General features: G+C 50.3%; 1 protein-coding gene across 3 annotated transcripts; it reads right to left on the minus strand.

Annotated features, from left to right (window-relative positions):
• Positions 1-565: 565 nt before the first annotated feature.
• Positions 566-17,315, minus strand: dicer1 (dicer 1, ribonuclease type III). 3 transcript variants are annotated; one of them, XM_011618603.2, is made up of 29 exons: positions 16,920-17,315; positions 15,708-15,800; positions 15,320-15,514; positions 15,061-15,223; positions 14,789-14,916; positions 14,232-14,366; positions 13,986-14,146; positions 13,748-13,916; positions 12,878-13,350; positions 12,596-12,728; positions 11,437-11,679; positions 11,155-11,309; positions 10,926-11,058; positions 10,631-10,706; positions 10,077-10,216; positions 9,820-9,999; positions 9,524-9,737; positions 9,295-9,448; positions 9,025-9,207; positions 8,534-8,639; positions 8,252-8,427; positions 7,295-8,006; positions 5,998-6,150; positions 4,744-5,373; positions 4,307-4,559; positions 3,923-4,191; positions 3,624-3,786; positions 3,477-3,552; positions 566-3,401 (listed from the first exon to the last, which is right to left on the minus strand). In XM_011618603.2, exons 3-29 carry the CDS (start codon positions 15,431-15,433, stop codon positions 3,236-3,238), a joined length of 5,658 nt encoding a protein of 1,885 aa, XP_011616905.1. In that variant the 5' UTR covers positions 15,434-15,514; positions 15,708-15,800; positions 16,920-17,315; the 3' UTR covers positions 566-3,235. The 3 variants fall into 3 exon arrangements, with proteins under 3 accessions (XP_011616905.1, XP_029686404.1, XP_029686410.1); XM_029830544.1 differs by lacking the exons at positions 15,061-15,223; positions 15,320-15,514; positions 15,708-15,800; positions 16,920-17,315 and adding exons at positions 14,472-14,550; positions 14,638-14,686 and having other exon boundaries at positions 3,236-3,401; positions 14,789-14,914; XM_029830550.1 differs by lacking the exons at positions 15,061-15,223; positions 15,320-15,514; positions 15,708-15,800; positions 16,920-17,315 and adding an exon at positions 14,472-14,550 and having other exon boundaries at positions 3,236-3,401; positions 14,789-14,917.
• Positions 17,316-18,377: the final 1,062 nt, after the last annotated feature.

An 18,377-nucleotide genomic window follows, 5' to 3' on the forward strand; every position in this document is an offset into this window, starting at 1 on the left:
TAAGCGTCTCCAACACGGTTGACCCTTATCAAGTATGTCTCCATCCCCCCCCCATCAAAGACCATGACCTGGCCAGGTGTGAGTGGACTCGCAGCTTAAGCCATGTTTAATTCTGAGCGTGGGCAGCAGTCCATCAAGTTTAGGCCCTTATGTCCATCCACGTCCTGGCCGACAGATCTTCGTTTCCCATCTCAGCACCACGGGGAGCCTCGCCCTCCTGACCGCCATGAGAGGGAACCTGTTTGGTACACTTTCCTGGTGTGAAGAGTCCTTAAGAGGTATAAAAATGTTTCTAACCCATGACCCCGACGCAGGCTCAAAACCGCCCGTGGTCACGAGGGTGCAGCAGGGCCGATGAGGGACGCATTCCCGCTCTCCTTAGTTTCACCCTTTGTGTGCGCAGATTTGAAATGAACCTCAGCCATTCTTGATACAACGCAGCTGCTGGCCACACGGTGGCGACAAACTCCAGCAACAGCACTGCATTCAGGACCCAGGCACCGAAATGCCTTCCGCTTTGGTTTGACTCATTCATGACAAAAAAAACACAACAAACGCACAGAACTTAGTGACCGACATACCATCATTTTATTGTCGTTATACTGGGCTACAGACAAAAAAGGTGACCCAATACGGTGCAGCCTGCATCACTGCAGCTCAGTGTGGATGAGTTCCATTGAGCCGAAATGTCCCTTTAACGTTTCCCACCCCCTTCCCAGCTAACAGTTCACCGTGGTGACCTCTACTCTGCTGCCTCCTCTGGCGCTACATCACTGGCCGCCATGCTGCAATAATGGTGCGACTCTGCAATCCTCACAAACGAGTACTGTCTTACTGGACAAAATCCCCCTCAAACAGTCCTCAGAATCCCTGGTCCTCGAATCCAACAGTTAAGGCCACAGTAGACAGCTGTGCTCCGTTCAGACCTGCATCTGTAGGCCATCACTGCCTGAACCACTGAACACGGGACGAGGACACGGCCTCCATTCTCCAACATAGCTGGATGAGATGATTCTGAAGGTTCAGACTGACTGGGAAACTAATGGGAAAATGGGGATTTCTTCCTTTCAGAATGCCAAGTCAAACACAGGCCAGGCTGATGTGTGCCAAGAGGTCGGAGAGGAATCCAGCCGACTCATGTCTGGCCTGGAGGTGCTGGTTCTGATACACTCTGATGTCCAGACATATGAGGCCCAAATTGCCAGAGAGAACACTTTAGAGTTGTCACATGGTGTCCAGGCCCGCCGTCTGCCCCGACAGCCCCATATTTAGTGGGGAGAGAGATCCCCGCTCCAGGCTGGAGGAATATCTGGCCCCATCTGGAGAGGGCTTTCAGTGATTGCCAGACGACTCAGGACATTCCTTTCCAGCATTCTACAAACGAGGTATTAATGGGTGTCGAGTTTTCCCCAATCTTGAGGGACAAACACCTTTGACAATCAGGTGTTAGCCAAAACCATGCTAATGCTAACACTGGGGTGTAACAAGCCCCTTTGAGCCACTCACACTGCAGGACAGTTTTGACAACAGTTGGACAGTGTCCAAGCTATGGACTGAGTGCAAGAGCAGGACACTTCGGCTTCCGTGCCAGTATGGCCCCTAGATACAGCAGCAAAGCCTGAATGTTAGCCAACCTTCTTTCATTCTTGTCCTCACTTCCCACCCTGGCATGAGGTAAAATATGGCGCCCAAGTGCAAAGCTCATTTGTGCTACATGTACAAAAGTAAAACTCAAATAAAGGGAGGAAGAGACGTCGTCACCTCACGCAATCATCCTCCAGGGTTCCGCAGTTGTTGGCTTGTTGTTACTGTGGCCCAGGCCTGGAGTGGTTTCACATTCATTATGGGGATTCCCCTCACACCACCGCTAGCCACGTTGGGAACCAGAGTCCAGGCCGGGCCAGTGCTTCAGTAACAGCAGGTGGCCTCATCTTCAGAGATGCTCAAGGCAAGATCGAGCAGGACCGACGCTTCCCTCACCAGGAACTGTGCTGGCACAAGTCCTCAGGCAGCAGTCCCTCCGCCCCCGGGTTCTTTCTGCATTAACAGCAGAATCAAGTCATGATTTGATGAGTCATAGCCTGTTGGAGGCTTTTCTTTCATTAGGACATGATTACATCCTCCTTTGTTCTTGGAGTGGTTCCTGGGCCTGCTAAAGGAGCTGGGGGGGGGGGGGGGGGGGGGGGTGAGCGTCACCTGGAGGTACAGGAACCCTGTCTGGGGGGGTGTACGCAACACATCCTCCCTGAGCTCGGAGCACTGATAGATGGGATGTAATCTGCCCTCATCCCTACGGTGTGCATGACTGCTGCAAAGGATGGGAGGGCGGGACAGACAGACACGTCTGCCCCAAAAGAAAACATCCATGGAGGACAGGAAAGCAGAGAGAAAAAACAACCAAAAAGGAAAAAAAATGGTTCAAATAAAGAGGTATTACAACAACAGTGCAAAAAAAAATAAAAAAGGAGAAATTCAAGCTTAATGCAAAACATAGCACCAAAAAAAAGCATGCAATCAAATGAGGTATTTAGGTAAAATGGGGCAAAGCGGTGAGGAAAAGCCATGTGTAAGAAGTGAGTCGGGCGGCTATTGTGGTGCGTCGCGGTGGAGGCCGACAGCCGCTTTGGTAGACACGGGGCCTTTCCTTGCACCAGAACGCCGCCAGCACGTTCCATCTGCGTCCCAGAGGCAGACCAAGCCGCGCCGTCGCGCAGCCTGTCAGTACACAGTATTACGCTTCAGAACCACCGAAACGGCAGGAGCCTTGGTGTGGAAGGCTGAGAGCATCACTCCTGTACGCACGAGTGAACGCAGGTGACCCACACGTTGGTGGTGACTCTGGCCTCCGTGTTACCACAGAAGTAACGGATCCAAATGGATCAAGTGCAAATATGATTCAGGATCCCGTTTCAGGAAATTTCAGGCAGAGGTGAACCCGGTTAAACAAAGGCCCCGACCCGATGGCCTCCAGCTGAGGCCAAGGGCTGCGGCCTTCCTATGACGCGCACGCACGCCAACCTTCCCCCACCCTGGAGGCAAACAGCAAGTCAAGAGAGGAATCGACGACCACCTGACCTTGTTCTTCGTTCACATGTGGCCAAAAGTGAATAAAACATTCGGGGATACACAGAGCAGAAAAGGAAAGATTGTGTTTGCGCAAAAACATGGAACAACAAAATGAGGAAAAGTGTGAAGGATCCGTCTTCTGCAGCGGCGTTAGCACGGCAGGCCGAGCTCAGCTCATCTGCACCTGAGGTTGGTTGGCTTTGAGGCTGCGCAGAGCTCGACGGGCTGCTGCGGACTTGGCGATCCGGTAGCTGCGGCCGACTCCTTTAAACTTGCCCTTCCCCACGACTTCCACCGTCACCCGCACCTTCCCGTCGTAGGTCCGCTCGGCAGGGCTGCACACAGCACAAAAATGCGGGTCAGAATACCGGGGGGGGGACTGCGCTCAGCGGCAAGGGAGGGGCACCTACCTGAATTTGGCCGTTTCTGGCTCCATCTCCAGCAGCTCCCTCACCGGCGAGCGCGGCACATTGGCGGAGAATTTCTCTGTAATGAAGAGAGAGCAAAGCTCATTCCCTCCTCCCCATCAGCATCGTCGCCAAGGAAACCATCCTCACCTATGAGCGGCCTCATCATTGGATAATAAATCTGCCACACCGTTTCCAGGGACATTCTGCTGTCCATGTAAATGGCCCCTGCCAGCGACTCAAAGATGTCTCCCATGGCCTTTGGCACCTCGATGTCTTCCTCCTTTTCCTCGTCTTCTTCGGAGCGCCGAAGCTGAGAAGAGTTGGGCAAAAGTTACTTTATGGGTGTGTCACAGTGGTACGCTACAGCAGCCAAACTAAATCCACCCGATTCCCGCCTCTGGATACACAAACAGATCCTCGGGATCACATGGGGTTCCAGAGCTCACCTCGGAATCCATTCCCTGCATCTCGTTCTTCTCCAACTGAAACTGCACAAAGTCATCGATGACGTGGAACAGCTCTGGTGAGATGGCCTTGAAGTACTTGTGGTAGTCGTACTTGACTGCCAGCGAGGCAAAAATGGTGTTGTTGACCAGTGCCGAGCGCAGGTCGGTCAGCACGCCGGGGGAGTGCTGCCGGGGATCTTCATAAAGGTGCTTGGTTATGAGGTAGTCTAGAATGGCGTCGCCAAGGAACTCCAGCCGCTGGTAACAATCTAAAGACGACCCAGGGAAGGGAGAGGAGGGCGAGTTAGAGTGCGAAGGGGTAACATTAAAAAGGTGGACATCGTATGCCCCCCGCCTCAAGAGGAACTGGGGGTGGGGTCTGACCTGTGATGGTGTTGTAATGGTAGGAAGCGTGGGTGAAGGCCTGCAGCAGGTAGGCCTTGTTCTGAAACGTATAATTGATCTTCCTCTCAAAGTTCTCAAAGCCAGAGATGAGATGGTGGAGCGTGTGCTCAGCGTCAGGGTGGTCCAGCATGCTGCGGGGTGGGATCTTCAGCCAGCCGTAGCACAGATCCACGGCCGTGGTCCCGTGACTCCGCCTGGGGCCCGTCACCACCCCCTCCTCCAACGGCAACACCTAGGAGCAGAGGAAGACATCAGGAGGGAACGGCAGCTGCTGCTCTGGTACAGGCACACAACAGTCGGGACCATCATCAGCAGAGGCCTCCTAAACAGGGGTAGCAAGCATTTGAGGCCACAATCAGCAGAAAAAGCAGTGTTTTGCTGAACTCTGAGCACAGCAACAAGAGGTTGGGGCTCACCTTGAGGCCCAGCGAGCACAGAAACATCTGGGCCGCTCTCTCTCCACAGCTGGTCAGATAACATCCCAGCAATGCCTCCACACAGTCAGCAATGCTTTTGTCAGCTATGCACTGCTCAGTGTGCAGGTCATACGAGATGGTCTGCTTGCCGAGATCAACCCCCAGGTTCTCCTCTGACGGGTTCCAGAAGCCCACCACAAAGTCCTCCTCGTCCCCAGCCTTGCTGGGATCGAGGTAGCACATGGCGTCCCAGGAACTGTAGTCAAACTCCTCCGCCGATGGCCCGCTGCTCACTGATTCCGTGTGGTATGGAACCGTGGTCGGGTGCAAGCTCTTCTTGTTGGCCTTCCACTCATATGACGACTCCAGCAAGGGGGAGGACCCAGAGGACGGGCTGAGGTGTGGAGGGAAGGCGCTCAGAGAGATCTTCTTACCAAACGCACCAGATCCCAACAACATGTTGTCAATGAACTTGATGTGCTCTTTGTAGTACTCCAGGTCCTCTTCCATGTTGACATCATCTTTTGGCTCATCCTTGAGCATCAGCTCATCCTCCAGCTCCTCAACCTCCTCCTCTTCCTCATTGTAGTCATTTCCTGACTGCCCATTGGACAGATTCTCCTCCTTGGTCTGAGGGAGAGAGAACACAGAGACCACAGGTCAAATAAACACCAGCAACAAGGAAGAGACAAGCGTAGGAATACAAATGCCAGACGCATTCAGCTTTAGGCTCGCAAGTGTGATGAGTTCACGTGACAACATTTCAGGTGTCCTCGTGTGCAAGATGTGCACCACTGCTACCATCCATTCATCCAGCAAACAACAGGGTCCCCAAAGACCTGTGCTGGGTTGGGAGCGATCATCATGTGTGTACCTGAACCTCCACATGCCGGTTCAGAGTGTCGGCCCTCCCTCCTTTCAGGTCACGCGTAATTTCTCGACATGGTGTCGCTAGCAAAGGAAAAGTTGTCCATTTACTTTTCAGAAGCACTCTGTGTCCATGGCACTTCCTCTTTAGAGAGAAGAACGACGTAATCTACGGCGTCTTTGCTCAATAACTGAGAGGACATGCGTGCGCGCGTGTGTCGATGCAGTGAAGAGAAAACTTTAAAGTTATCCACAACAAATTGCTGAATGGCTTCAGATCTGAGATCTGACGCTGCTCATGATTAATGGAAATTGTTATCAATCTTTGTGCAACACACGACCCCCCCCCCCCCCAAACACACACGCTGCTGTTCAAGGAAGTCTAACCTCTGCACAGTCCAGTTTGTCGTTATTGCTCTTTTCTTGGTTGACGATGTAGCCTGGAGGAAGCCAGTTAACTGGGGGGTCAAAGATGGACACAACCATCCTGCTGGGAAGCCCCTTCTTCTTGCCCAGGCGGTACAGGTTACAGTTGCTCACCTGCACAGCACAAAGCATCAAACACGGATGGGTTAGAATGTCTGCCAGGCAGTCCCGCTAACAGGGATCTCCCTGGCCACCCCTCACAGCACAGCATATGGGAATACCTTATTTTCACAACTATAAGGCGCACCTAAAACACTGAGATTTTCTCAAAAATCGACGGTGCGCCTTATAATATGGAGCGCCTTGTGTGTGGAGTGAGTTCCAAAATCTGCTGTGCACCTTTGGTGGGTGCACTACGGTAAACGTTCCGCCAATCGATTAGCGGCACACCTACGCGTAAGGATCCCCTAAAATGGCGCCGGTCAAGCGACACACGTATGAATGAGGCTTACTTTAAACTGCAGGCCATCAAATATGCGGCTGAAAATGGCAATCGAGCAATCTTAGTGTTTTCGCTTTATGAGGAGGCGGCATCTCTCCATACGCGCGAGGACAACTGTTACGCAGCGGCTGCCCGTGGATTACCAGGAGAGGGTGACCATCTTCTGCACCTACTGCCACGACAAGATAACCGCGCCCAGCCACATCACCAACATGGATGAGATCCCTCTGACTTTTGACATCCCTTTGACCCACAAAGTGGAGAAAAAGGGACCAGCACGGTGGCGATATGCACAACGGGGCACGAGAAGTCGTCGATCACTGTGGTTCCCGGCTGCCACGGAAACGGACAGAGCGCTGGATGACGGAGGGCGAACACTCCTTCACAAAGACTATGAGGCAACGGTGGGCAAGTTACGCGGGTGGATTGTAGACGCATGGGCTATGATACTGTCTTCATGTATTGTAAGAGCTTTCACAAAATCAACGCTGAACCGGAACCGGTCGGTGAGTCCGATTCAGATGATTAAGAAGAAGAATTCGGGATGTTGGACATTGAAATAGTGAAGCTGTTTAATTCAGATACAGAAGATGAAAACTTTGATGGTTTTGTGGCGAAAGAATGAATATTTTGTTCAATAAATGTGTTGAAACTCACGGTTTTACTTCCGTTGTCATTTTTTACTGTATGTTTCAGCATGCGCCTAATAATACGGTGCGCCTTGTGTATGTTTTAAATACAGAAATAGCACCCATAACTGAGACTGCGCCTTTTAATACAGTGCGCCTTATGGTCGTGAAAATACGGTATATTTACCTTCTTGCTGCGCATATAGCTGAGACGTCCTTCGTGAGCGTCGGGGTAGGTACAGAAAAGGTATGTGGTGATGGCGTGTTTTAGGAACGAGTCCCCGAGCATCTCCAGCCGCTCCAGGTTAAAGCCGTCGCTGGCATTAGACAGAGTTAAGGCCTGCAGGATGAGACCCGGGTTGGGCCCCAGGCTTTTGTCTCCAGACTCAGATCTGTGTTGAGCGGCAATGCGCGGATCAAAACAAGGTGCAGTGAGAACACTGACGGCAGCGGCTTCCCAAGCGCAGACTGAGGTAGCTTTATCGTTGTGGTCCGAGGTCCTCCCAGTCGCATGTTCATCACTCCGTAGCTGAGGACTGGAACTGAGCTCTTGTGAGCTGTAAGAAGGCTGCATGCAGACTGAGGTAGCTCTTTGTATGGATTCTGGGCTCTGCAGTACAGGTGTGCTGGACTTGGAGGTTTGGCAATTCTCATATTGGTGAAGGTGCTCAGTGTTGAGGCGGCCGTCATCACAGGCTAATCGGGCAGTGCTATTGATTGAGTTCATCACACAAGTAGCTTCTGCTGGCTCACAGGGAGACTTGGTGGTGGGGGAGCTGAGGGATCGAGTCACCTGGTCTTTACAGGGATCTTCAGCATCCTTGCTGAAGCACTCAGGAGAGGACTGGAAGGTTTTACCATCAATCGACCTCTTCCAGCCAAAGTCAAGGTTTGGATATCTGAGACACAAAAACAGGAGGGAAATCCTGGTTTGTAGACCAGCATTAAATAGCAATAATCATAGTGCAGTCACGGACCCACACATGGATCCACCTTAGTTCAATGAATCTAGGTAAAACTGCACTGAAAATCCTCTAGAGGAGACGAGGTCCGTCAGCAGACGTGTTGCTGATGTGCACGATGTAACCTTAGTAACTTCAAAACAAGCGACAATTGACAACTTTGTGTTATACGTGGCGGCCACCTGAAGTCTGGGGGTAGGGTCCGTGCTCCCACTCCAGCCTCAATAGCCGTCTGAGCTCGAAGCTCTTCGGCGGTCAGCAGGCAGTGGAGGCGGTAGAGGATGCTAGGCAGACACACGGCCTTCCTCCACAGGGAGGCGGGGATGGGGTGGATAGCGCAGAGTTCTGGAACTAGGATCTGAATGAAAACCAGAGGGGTAAAGGTGAAAACCCCAGCATGCACCATTTTACCAACAGGAACTCTTGAAAAACAAGTCCAAAAGCTAAAATGAGGGTTTGGTTACCTGTTTGTTTTGGAGGCTTTCCCACTTTGCCTTCCTCTTTTCTGCACTGCTGAGAGGCAAAGCTTTGCCCTTCTGGTTCAAGTGTCGGGGGGTTAGCAGGTTCAGCCTAAGGAGAAAATAAAAGCCTCACATCGTTCCCTCAGTGGGACCATGTTCTCCCTCTTAAGCCAAATTGATGCAACCGTACAATTTCATTCAAAGTGTCACGAAAGCGTACACAACACAGCCAGGACCAGCCTGGGTCTGGCCTGGAGGACATGTACTCATCTCTGTTCAGATACCATTTAGCTCAATTGTAATTAGTCAAGGTTCTTGTGTGCTTGTGCGGTGAATAAAGCAGCTCTTCTCTCCGAGTGGGAAAATGAGCAGCCGACATCAGCATACGCTGCAGCTCGTCTGGTCTCGGAGCCCAGACGCCCCAGAGGAACGTAGAGGGCTGAGCGGGTTTCAGAAGCAGCACAAGATCATGCCATTTAATGTGACGGGCTGACCTGGAAGAGGTGTGGTCCACATCCAGGAGTGGTTGATTCAGGTTGGTGAGGTCCAGGTTGTACTTGGTTTTGTAGTACTCTGCAAATGTCTCGTATTCCGGGGAAGGGAACTTGCTGAGCGGCGTCAGGTCTGTATACACATCAGCAACATAGAAGCGATGAGGCTGGTCGAAGTTGCGATACCTGAGGAGAGGAAGAGACACGGCTTAGACTTTAGCCTCTTCTTACTGTGACTGCTGCACCCACGGGCCACTGCCGCCACCACCGTACCTTGGAATAATGACAGCATCCTGGTAGTCCTCCAGCTTGAAGCTGAAGGGATTCTGCTTGGTGTACTGTGTAGTAGGAATGCCAGTACGGGCCTCAGACTTTTCAATGTCTTCCATGAACTGAAAGTCCATGTCTAGTGTGTTGGAGTTCCCAACTGAAATGAAATAAGAGGCTGCTGCAGTAGAACTAGTCCAGTTTTGCTGAGAACCTCAAACTAATACGAACTCACCAATGTTTAGAGGTAAGACACAATATGCCGAGTCGGCCTGCAAGGGCTTGAACTCCAGTGCAGGTTTCTCCAGCCGCAGGATGTGAGAAAAGATGTAATGGTGCAGGCGCGTGATGAGGTCCAGCTGAGCTGCAGTGAGCGAGAAGCCAGATTTCTGCAGCTCAATGGAGATGGTCACCTCACCGGAGCGGGTGTACACTGGAAAATGCGGGATCTTGCGGGGAAAAAGTGTCAATAGTGGGGAATTCCTCATCAAAATGCACGAAAGTCAAAGAGGTTGGTGTCACACAACATACCTGAGGTATCGGTTTGGCTGTGAGGATCCCAAAGCACCTGGTGGTGTCCTCGGGCGGGTAGAGCTTCCTGCGGCGGAAGTTGAGCTCATCTGGTAGAGGGGTGGTGAGGACCATTCCAATCACATACAGGTAGTATATCTGATCCAGCACAGCATAACTGTCCCATAGACACTCAGGGATCTGAGGAGGAGGAGAACGTTGAAAACGCGTATTTGTCAATGAACCAGACTGGCTGGGTTAAATCATGAGACATTTACTGCTTTCGGGTAGCACTGCCTCCTTTTGGTGGAACCAGGCCTGCCTGGTACACTGGTCTCCTCCTCATCGTGAAGGTCCAGCTCCTCCTCATACTTCACCGTCTCTTTTCCCACAGGCATCAGGTGATCATCCAGTTCCCCTGACAAACAAAAGCAAGAAGCCACCGCTTAATGGTTCTGACCATTCAGCAACCGTCTCATTCCAAAAGAACCACCAGTGTGGGGGAAACACCAGGACTGCCGCATTAATATTCAGCTCTTTTTGACCAACGCTAAGGAATTTAATGACAAAAATCAACCTCTATTTTTATTTGACAACAACATGTCTGAGGAAAAGTGTCCATACCCGACACAGCACCTAACAGCCAGTGTTGGTGCTCCTAACTCTAATGTTTAAGGAGGGCAAGACTCCACAGATGTGAGCCACCATTTTTTGGAAATCACATTTTACAGAACGCGTTGGACGTGTTTACTGATGCTACTTGAATCTGTGTGTATGTCAAAAACAGGCCTTCACAAGATGGTGTTACCTATTTTACCTTTATGACATTTACCTATTTTGTGGAGTTTCTCACAGCACAAGAGTGCGACTGCTTTCTCGGCCAGCCTGATACAGTTCATGATGGGGCCCTGTGGGAGAGGGAGACACGTCACGATCAGTGGCGACATACAGGCTTAACACTACAGGTGATTTGCACATGCTGGGGCAGTTAACTCTCCACACCAAATGTTGGATTGACCTCTGGAAAACCTTCCGCTATTTTCAAGCATGCACGATGCTTCGTGTGCATGGTTCTTGGAGAAAGAATTCGCGTCGAAATGTGGACTAATTGCGGAAGGATTCCTCACCTTAACGGGGATTCGCAGAGGGGAATTGATGGGCAAGTACAGCCTGGACTGGAAGAGCCCGCTCTGTATTTCCACAGTTTTACACTTGGGTGCCAGGTGTGTGAATGGATCGCTGGGAAGCCTCGCACAATACCTGGGCAGCACAGCAGAAAGAGAGGAGATATTCCGTGACTGCAGGCGTGTAAGGGTTGTCTGCATCCTTGGACCCAGCTCGAAGCTTTCACCCTACCTGTTAATGTGCCCAATGGCTGTGTTGACGGTGACTCGGGGTCCTCCGTCCTCAGAACGGAGAACGTATGGGGGGATGATGTAGTCATCGTCGAACACTTGCTCCACCTCAAACTCGCTCACTTCCACTGACTTGGAACACTTGTTTCTTAAGATCTGCTCACAGGTAAATTTGGCTTGATCAGAGATCTTCCAACTCACCAGAGGTCCCAAGTAGCCAAAGGGGAAAAAAATAAAAAAATAAAACAGACTAAAAATCAAAAAAACTGATGGAAAACATCACCTTCTCTATGGCTTTGTAGGTACTGAGATCTTCTTTAAAGACCTTGGTCCTCTCACTGTCAGCCAGCATGATGTAGTTGGACACCGGCGCCCGGGCTCTGCCTTTGGACTGGACATAGGACCTGTACTCTGTAGGCAGGTCGAAGCGCACCACCAGGTTACACTTGGGAATGTCCACGCCTTCCTCAACGATGCTTGTGGCAATCAGTAGGTTGGTTTCGTGCGCTCGGAATTTGCGGAGGACCTGTAAGATGGTGAGACATTCCATTATTTTCCATACATTCTTAAACAGGTTACTTTATTTTATAATCAAACACACACACAAAGCTTAAAGTGATGTATTGCTTTTATAATTCTAATAATTGATTCAAATGAAATAAAATACAATCTCAAGGGTTGAGACATGCGAATAGACGATGCTGCAGCACTAATCTAACTTTTGGATTTTGTTGAGATAGTTTAGCCTTCATGGATTGTGCAGCTGCTAAAAAACTATGTCAGTGTCTCTGAGGAAGCCCCGGGAGTAGCTGGGGGGGGTTAATATGGCTGTTGAGGCCAGCATGGAGACTGATGACATCTTTATCCTGCCTCCAGTCCTGTAAGGTCGTGGTAAAAAAAATGTAAAGGAGGCTGTAGTAAAGGAGACCGTAGTAAAAGGGTGTAAAAGAGGCTGTAGTAAAGGAGTATAAAGGAGGCTGTGGTAAAGGAGGCTGTAGTAAAAGGGTGTAAAGGAGGCTGTAGTAAAGGAGTGTAAAGGAGGCCGTGGTAAAGGAGGCCGTGATAAAGGAGTGTAAAGAAGGCCGTAGTAAAGGAGAGTAAAGGCTAGCATGACCAGCATATGCTAAATACACCAGGGCTAAGATGCCATGGCTTGAATTAACCCGTCATCCATACATGCAAACATGGGGTTAAAAGGTCTCTCGTCCATCTATCGTCGTCTCTCGCTCTGACCAGTCACCATCAGCAGTGACAACAGGGATGTGTAACCTAGTCCCACAAGAGGCCAGCACAGTTTTCCATATGTCCAGGTAGACAACCGTCCTATCCTGGCATCTGTTCCTATGGCGACAGCAGCTTTCTGCCTGTTGGCAGAGACTACCCTGCTGGAGTGGGCTGGAGGATCGGGCTGGAATGCCCTCGTCTCCAGAGTGTTCCCGTACCTCTTCCTGTTTCCTGAACTCCACTTCCATCTGCTTGTTCCGGAGCTGGTATTTGCCAATGCTGTGGCCGGTGATGAAGTTGCTGCTGATATAAGCCAACTCCGGGTCCTGTTTTCCTGCCTCTTTGATAAGCCTGGAAACAACGAATCCCAACATTATTTTATGCCGTCACCAGTTTACAGACCCAAGGGAGCTCATGATCTGGACCAGGTTTCTTTCTGCATGTGATATTTCTGTTGTCGAAAAAGGTTTCTGTTCAAGCAGAAGCAGAGAGAGACCTACCGGTTTAGGACAACGGCGGTGTACCGCCTCTCCACAAAGATAATGCCACAGAGGATGTTCGTGAAGGGTGAAGGGAAATTGGCTTCAGGCCTCTCTTTGGCCTCAACGTCCTCATCTTCATCCTCATCCTCAGAGTCGCTCCAGGAGACATAGTTGTCCTGATTCCGGTTGTTGTACCACTCCACACTTTCAAACTGCTGCCGCTCAAAAGGCTTGTACTCTCGCAAGATCTCCAGCAGCCGGAGGACCTTTGGGGTCACAAACTTGAGGTCCAGAGAGGTGGGGGAGAAATGCTCCTCGCAAAGGGCATGAACTTTGCGCAGGATTGTGTCGGTGAAGAGCAGGAATTTGCGACTGAGCTCCTCCTGCTCATGTTTGATGTACTTTTGAAGCTCTCGTACCATGATGCCAGCCGCCTTGTCTGCACACCAGGGCCCAAGCACCTGCAGTACAGCCAAGCAGTCGGCCAAAACCTACAGAGCACAAAGAGACGGTGACGAGCGGCCAAATCAGCGTGCTTTACCCACCGGAGCAGATCTCACTACTCATCAGCTCACTACTCTCATTTACAGGTTTTGCAACTTTATCAATCTCTGCAGAACTCCAACCCATTCCCACCCAGTGCCACCATTTTGGAAGGTCACTTCCGGTCCCAGCCATATGACTGTCCCCGGATCACTAACACCAGGATGCTGAGCACTTGGGCCACCTGAACTTAGACATAGAATTTAGTCTCCGTGGTTTCTTCCGGGCTGGTTACAAGACAACTGACCTACGGCATAAAAGCTAGCCGACAACAACGCGACCAGAAAGTTCACAAAACCCGGATCCTTTAAGCTGGTCTGGTCTGTAGCTGATTTAAGCTCTAACTTGTTTGGAGATGAAGGTGGGGTTGTGGTCCTCTCTGGTCACGCAGATGTTGCAGTCACCCAGGAACCGTAAAGCTTCGTCCAGTTCAGCCTGCAGCCGGGAGCAGAGGCCACTCTTGTCAACATAAGGGCCACAGTCCAGAACCATCTCCCTGGGCTGGGACGCGTATCTGAAACACAAGGGAAGGACTGAGACTCTGACCTTGCAAAGAAGACAAGAAATGAGCATCTGGCGGTACCTGTCCAGGACCACAAGATCAGTGGCCGTTTCAGCGTTGCTCTTCAGGGTCCTCTCCAGATTCTGGATCTTTTCCTCTAGTTCTGACGGGTCGCACTTTCCATTCAAAATGGAAGCGGTCAGGCCCAAAATGCGAGGGCTGTTGGTAACACCCTCAAAATACTGCAGGTGTGGAAGAAGGCACCGAGTTCACGCAATCATGTATCACGGATCCAAGGATGCGTCTACAGAGAACGCAGTGCCTCACCTTCATTATCTCACAGTAGGGATGGTCAGCGATGGCCAGGTGACAGTCGTCAAACACCACCAGGTTGATTTTAGACAAAAGCAGGATTTGCCTTTTCAAAATGTACAAAAATATGTGGCAGGTCATGACCAGCACCTGCATGACAGACAGACAGATAGGAAACGATGAATGGCAGTAGCAGTCGCGGCGTGCGCCCGGGCAGATGCCCTGCGAGCGAACACAAGTTCAGCTTCCTTTGACCTTTTCAGGGTGGGGAGGGAAGGATGCAACTGCTTCGGGGCCAGACTAAAGAGGGCAGGAGATGTGGGAGCACAGGACACTGAGCAGAGAAATAAAACAATGTCAGCAGGAAGCAACAGAGGCGCTCAAGTCCTGCAGGGAGAACTTCAGTAACAGTAAATGACACCTGTGGCTGTCCTGCGAGTCTCCTGCGTGCCGTGGTGGGGGTGGGGGGACTGGGAAGACACAGGGGGGGGAAGACTGAAGGTCTTACCCAAACATTATAGTCACGTCCACGTTTGCAGGGTCTGAAATAAGCAATGGCGATAATCAGCTACCTGATTCTCAGTCATCTCCTGACTCCAACGTTGGTCGGTCCATGTCATCTTCTCAAGGTCCGAGTACTCTCCCACCTGGAGGTCGGAATGAGTCCTGACTGCGGCTGCTTGCTCCGCTACAGACGCAGCTGAACAAAAAATGGGTAAACTGTTGCTCAGGCCCAGGCGACAGACATCATTACAGCGACCAAGCTCAGACAAACAACGTAGGTGGATTCAGGACTCATCGTTGAGTATGTGGTGAACGGATCTAGCGCAGAGGTGCATGTTACCTGTGTTCACCAGAAAAACGGTCCGTTTTGCAGCCTCCCTGTAACATCCTCGGATTTGGTGGGAGAGCTCTTTTGTTAGGAGTACTGCAATAAACGTCTTCCCTGAGCCAGAATTCAAGCAGACGATAGTGTTGTGTTCGAGAGCTGCTTCGAGAAGTTCTACCTGTAGTGGGACAGAGCAGAAGTTGCCGTAGAGGTTGACAGCTTCAGAATACGAGCAAGCAGACGGGATCATCTGAAATGCCCTCCATCTTCTTACCTGATATTTCCTAGGTGTGTAGATGTTGTCATGGATAGCCTCCTGCTGCCAAGGCAAACCAAAGAAAGGTCCCATGGGCGAAGCGGCAGGGGTGACTAACTGTAGGCCTGCCATGCTTCCAAGACGCGAGGGGGCAAGACTCCTCCAGGCGTCCACTTTATCTCATTTCATCATCCTCGGCTTTCTACAAGTTCACTGGTAGAGCAGAAGAGGCAACCGTTACTGCTGGACTACTGCAGACAGCAGGAACAACCGCCTTTTCGGGCGGATTCGGTCCGCATGCGCTCTCTGAATCCGCATCTTTCCAAGAAGAGAAGCGATTGCAGCAAAGCAAAGATTATTCCGGGCACGCTTCTGAGGAATCCCAAATTGTAACAATCGTACTTACAGGAGATTACTGACACTGTCTGCACCAGGAAAGAAAGCATCATTCTGGGCACCGTGAAAGATCTCCTCCAGCATTTAGGAGACCTCACTAGACCTGGTGGAGCACAGAGAACAGCAGCAAACTCAGACAGAATGGTGGCTGTAATCAAAGCAACGAGTCTGTCATTTGACACGCAGCGAGAAGAGCAGACGCGGGGACAGGTGTGACCCAGTGAGCTGTACGTGAAGGATTTCATCGTCTTTCTGTGTGGCGGTAACTATGGTTACCAGCCGGCGTGTCCACACACAGGAGCCTCGGGCGACATGTGCTTAGTGTGGAACTTGCAGCAACTCGTCTCACTCGTCTACATTTGTTTTGGAAATGAGTCCTTCTTCACCTATTAAACCACTCTGATAGCGTTAAGTCCTGCCAGGACATCCAGAGAAACTTGTCCCCTGCATTATCAGCACAGACCATTGGTGGGTAGAACATTACAGTCAGAGAATCTTTACAGTCACAATCAGCCACATCCACACATGCTAGCTACGGGACCCGTTAACCTTTCACTGGACACCACTTGAAACACTAGCCGGCTACTTGATGATAATTGTGATCAACTTGAGCTAACATGGATGGCTAGCATGTATCGAAACGGTGGAAACGAAGTGTCGCATAAAACAGAATGGAAGAATATCCGAGGCTACATCAACTACAATCGATAGGGTATTCTTAGAAATGAGCTATTTAGTCGTCTACTGCAAGAGCTAACCTATATGAAGGGGAGAAACATTTTCAGATGACCATTAAATAGCCAGAGTGTGAGTGTGTGTGTGTGTGTGGGGGGGGGGGAAATCAACTTGCGTCATCCAACCGGACAACTCAAAGCTTAGCTAGCAGTGTAAAATCTTACGCGTCGTGCATATCTGGACTTCAAGAGCCAGAGAACGGACGTGCTCTTCAAACCACCACCGTGTGCGGGATTAATCTAAAGCGAGACACGGCTTCACAAGAAGCAGCGTCCAGCGAGAGACAGCCACAGTTCTCGGGACGCGCTGCTAGCATCGCAGCTAGCTCATATGTCGCGAGACTGCTACACGCAGTTGTGTGCGGTTATTTCGTGAATATGAGTCGTTCTGTGCGATTATGGGGCTCACCTGATGTACGTATTTTAGTCTAACGTCTGGATGGAAAAGAGTTTCAATCATTCGCTCCACAAAGTCAACTATCACTCACTTGTCTCAGCTTCGTGGCTACGCGTCCACCGCGGGAGCCTTTCCTCCTTGTGGCTGGGCCGAATTTACGCCGAAGCAGCAACGTAAAATACGTAAATGCAGGCTACGGCGGTGCTTCTTCTTCTCCTCCAAAATTCCTTCTTCTTCTTTTTCTTCTTTTTCTTGCCAGTTGTTGTTATTCTGGCAATTCTACACTGTCCCCTCCGTTGTGAAGGCGTCATCGCCGCTTCACGTCTGGGTTCTATTTGGATGTTCTCCTCGTTGGTTCCTCTCCTTTATTGTGCACTTTAACTCAGTGTCTATCACATTATCAGAAGGATTCCTTACGATTTAGTCCTTACGATTTGGCCTTTTTAATTTTTTTTACTGACACCCTCTAGCCACCCCCCATATATAACATATAATGTATAACATCGCTGCATTACATACATCCTCAATCTTTCCACTCAACAAAGTCTGTTTCTGTGAGGAAACGTGAAAGTACAACAGGAACTTGGAGGCTCGTCTTAAAGTTGTTCCAGGTTGTCCTGTAGGTGGCAGCACTCCCACACAGCCAGTGCTGGAGTCCACTCAGCTCTGCTTTATTGGGGGGGGGAAATACTCTAGAGACGTTCGCGCACAGCTTCAACTTGTTTTTGATAAGGGACGAGCAAACACCTTCCATAATTATATAAGCTAGGGTTGCCAAGAGGCTTTGAGCACAACACAGAGTACTGTAATCTAAACACCACCAAAATTCAATGTTTCTTAGCCCAATATTAAACATTTCCTGACAATTTCAACTTGTTATTTGGCTGGTTAGCTGACAGGCAGGCAGGCAGGCAGAAGCTGCACCAGCAATCAGTGGACCTCTAACCATGGAGAGGGTTTCTGAAGGAACGGGATTTGATGATGATCATCGTCATTGTCTAATGCTGGAGCGCAAATCAGTGCTGACAGCAAAGTTGCCATGGATACGATGGTAGATGAGTTGAAAGGAACATTTCCATCAAAAATGAGCCAATTGAGATTATCTGCAAAGTGATATATTTTAGTGTTTCTCCAGACTCAAATCTTAATTCCCTAAACATGTTAAAACCATGCGTACAACCATTCAAACCAGTGTCCACACACACATACACACACACATACTGTATATATATATATATATATATATATATATATATATATATATATATATATATATATTATTGGCAGGCAAGGCATACATGGAACGGCATAACCAGGTGGCTGGCATAGTGTACAGGAACATCTGCACTGAGTATGGGCTGGAGGTCCCAGGGACCAGGTGGGAGACACCCCCGAAAGTGGTGGAGAACAAGCAGGCCAAGATCCTGTGGGACTTCCAGATCCAGACTGACAAGATGGTGGTGGTCAACAAGCCTGACATAGTGGTGGTGGATAAACACCGGAAGACAGTGGTGGTGATAGATGTAGCAATCCCGAGTGATAGCAACAT

Source organism: Takifugu rubripes, chromosome 2 (assembly GCF_901000725.2).
Source record: "Takifugu rubripes chromosome 2, fTakRub1.2, whole genome shotgun sequence".
NCBI classification, from domain to species: Eukaryota; Metazoa; Chordata; class Actinopteri; order Tetraodontiformes; family Tetraodontidae; genus Takifugu; species Takifugu rubripes.

What these genes read in the sequence shown, in the direction of transcription:
- dicer1 (XM_011618603.2), bottom strand. Translation starts at nt 15,433, where the DNA reads ATGGCAGGCCTACAGTTAGTCACCCCTGCCGCTTCGCCCATGGGACCT. An exon ending in GGCAGTGCTACCCGAAAGCA is followed by an intron (nt 10,000 to 10,076) that starts GTAAATGTCTCA and finishes CCTCCTCCTCAG; the next exon opens with ATCCCTGAGTGTCTATGGGA. An exon ending in ACCCTACCCCCAGACTTCAG is followed by an intron (nt 8,007 to 8,251) that starts GTGGCCGCCACG and finishes TTTGTGTCTCAG; the next exon opens with ATATCCAAACCTTGACTTTG.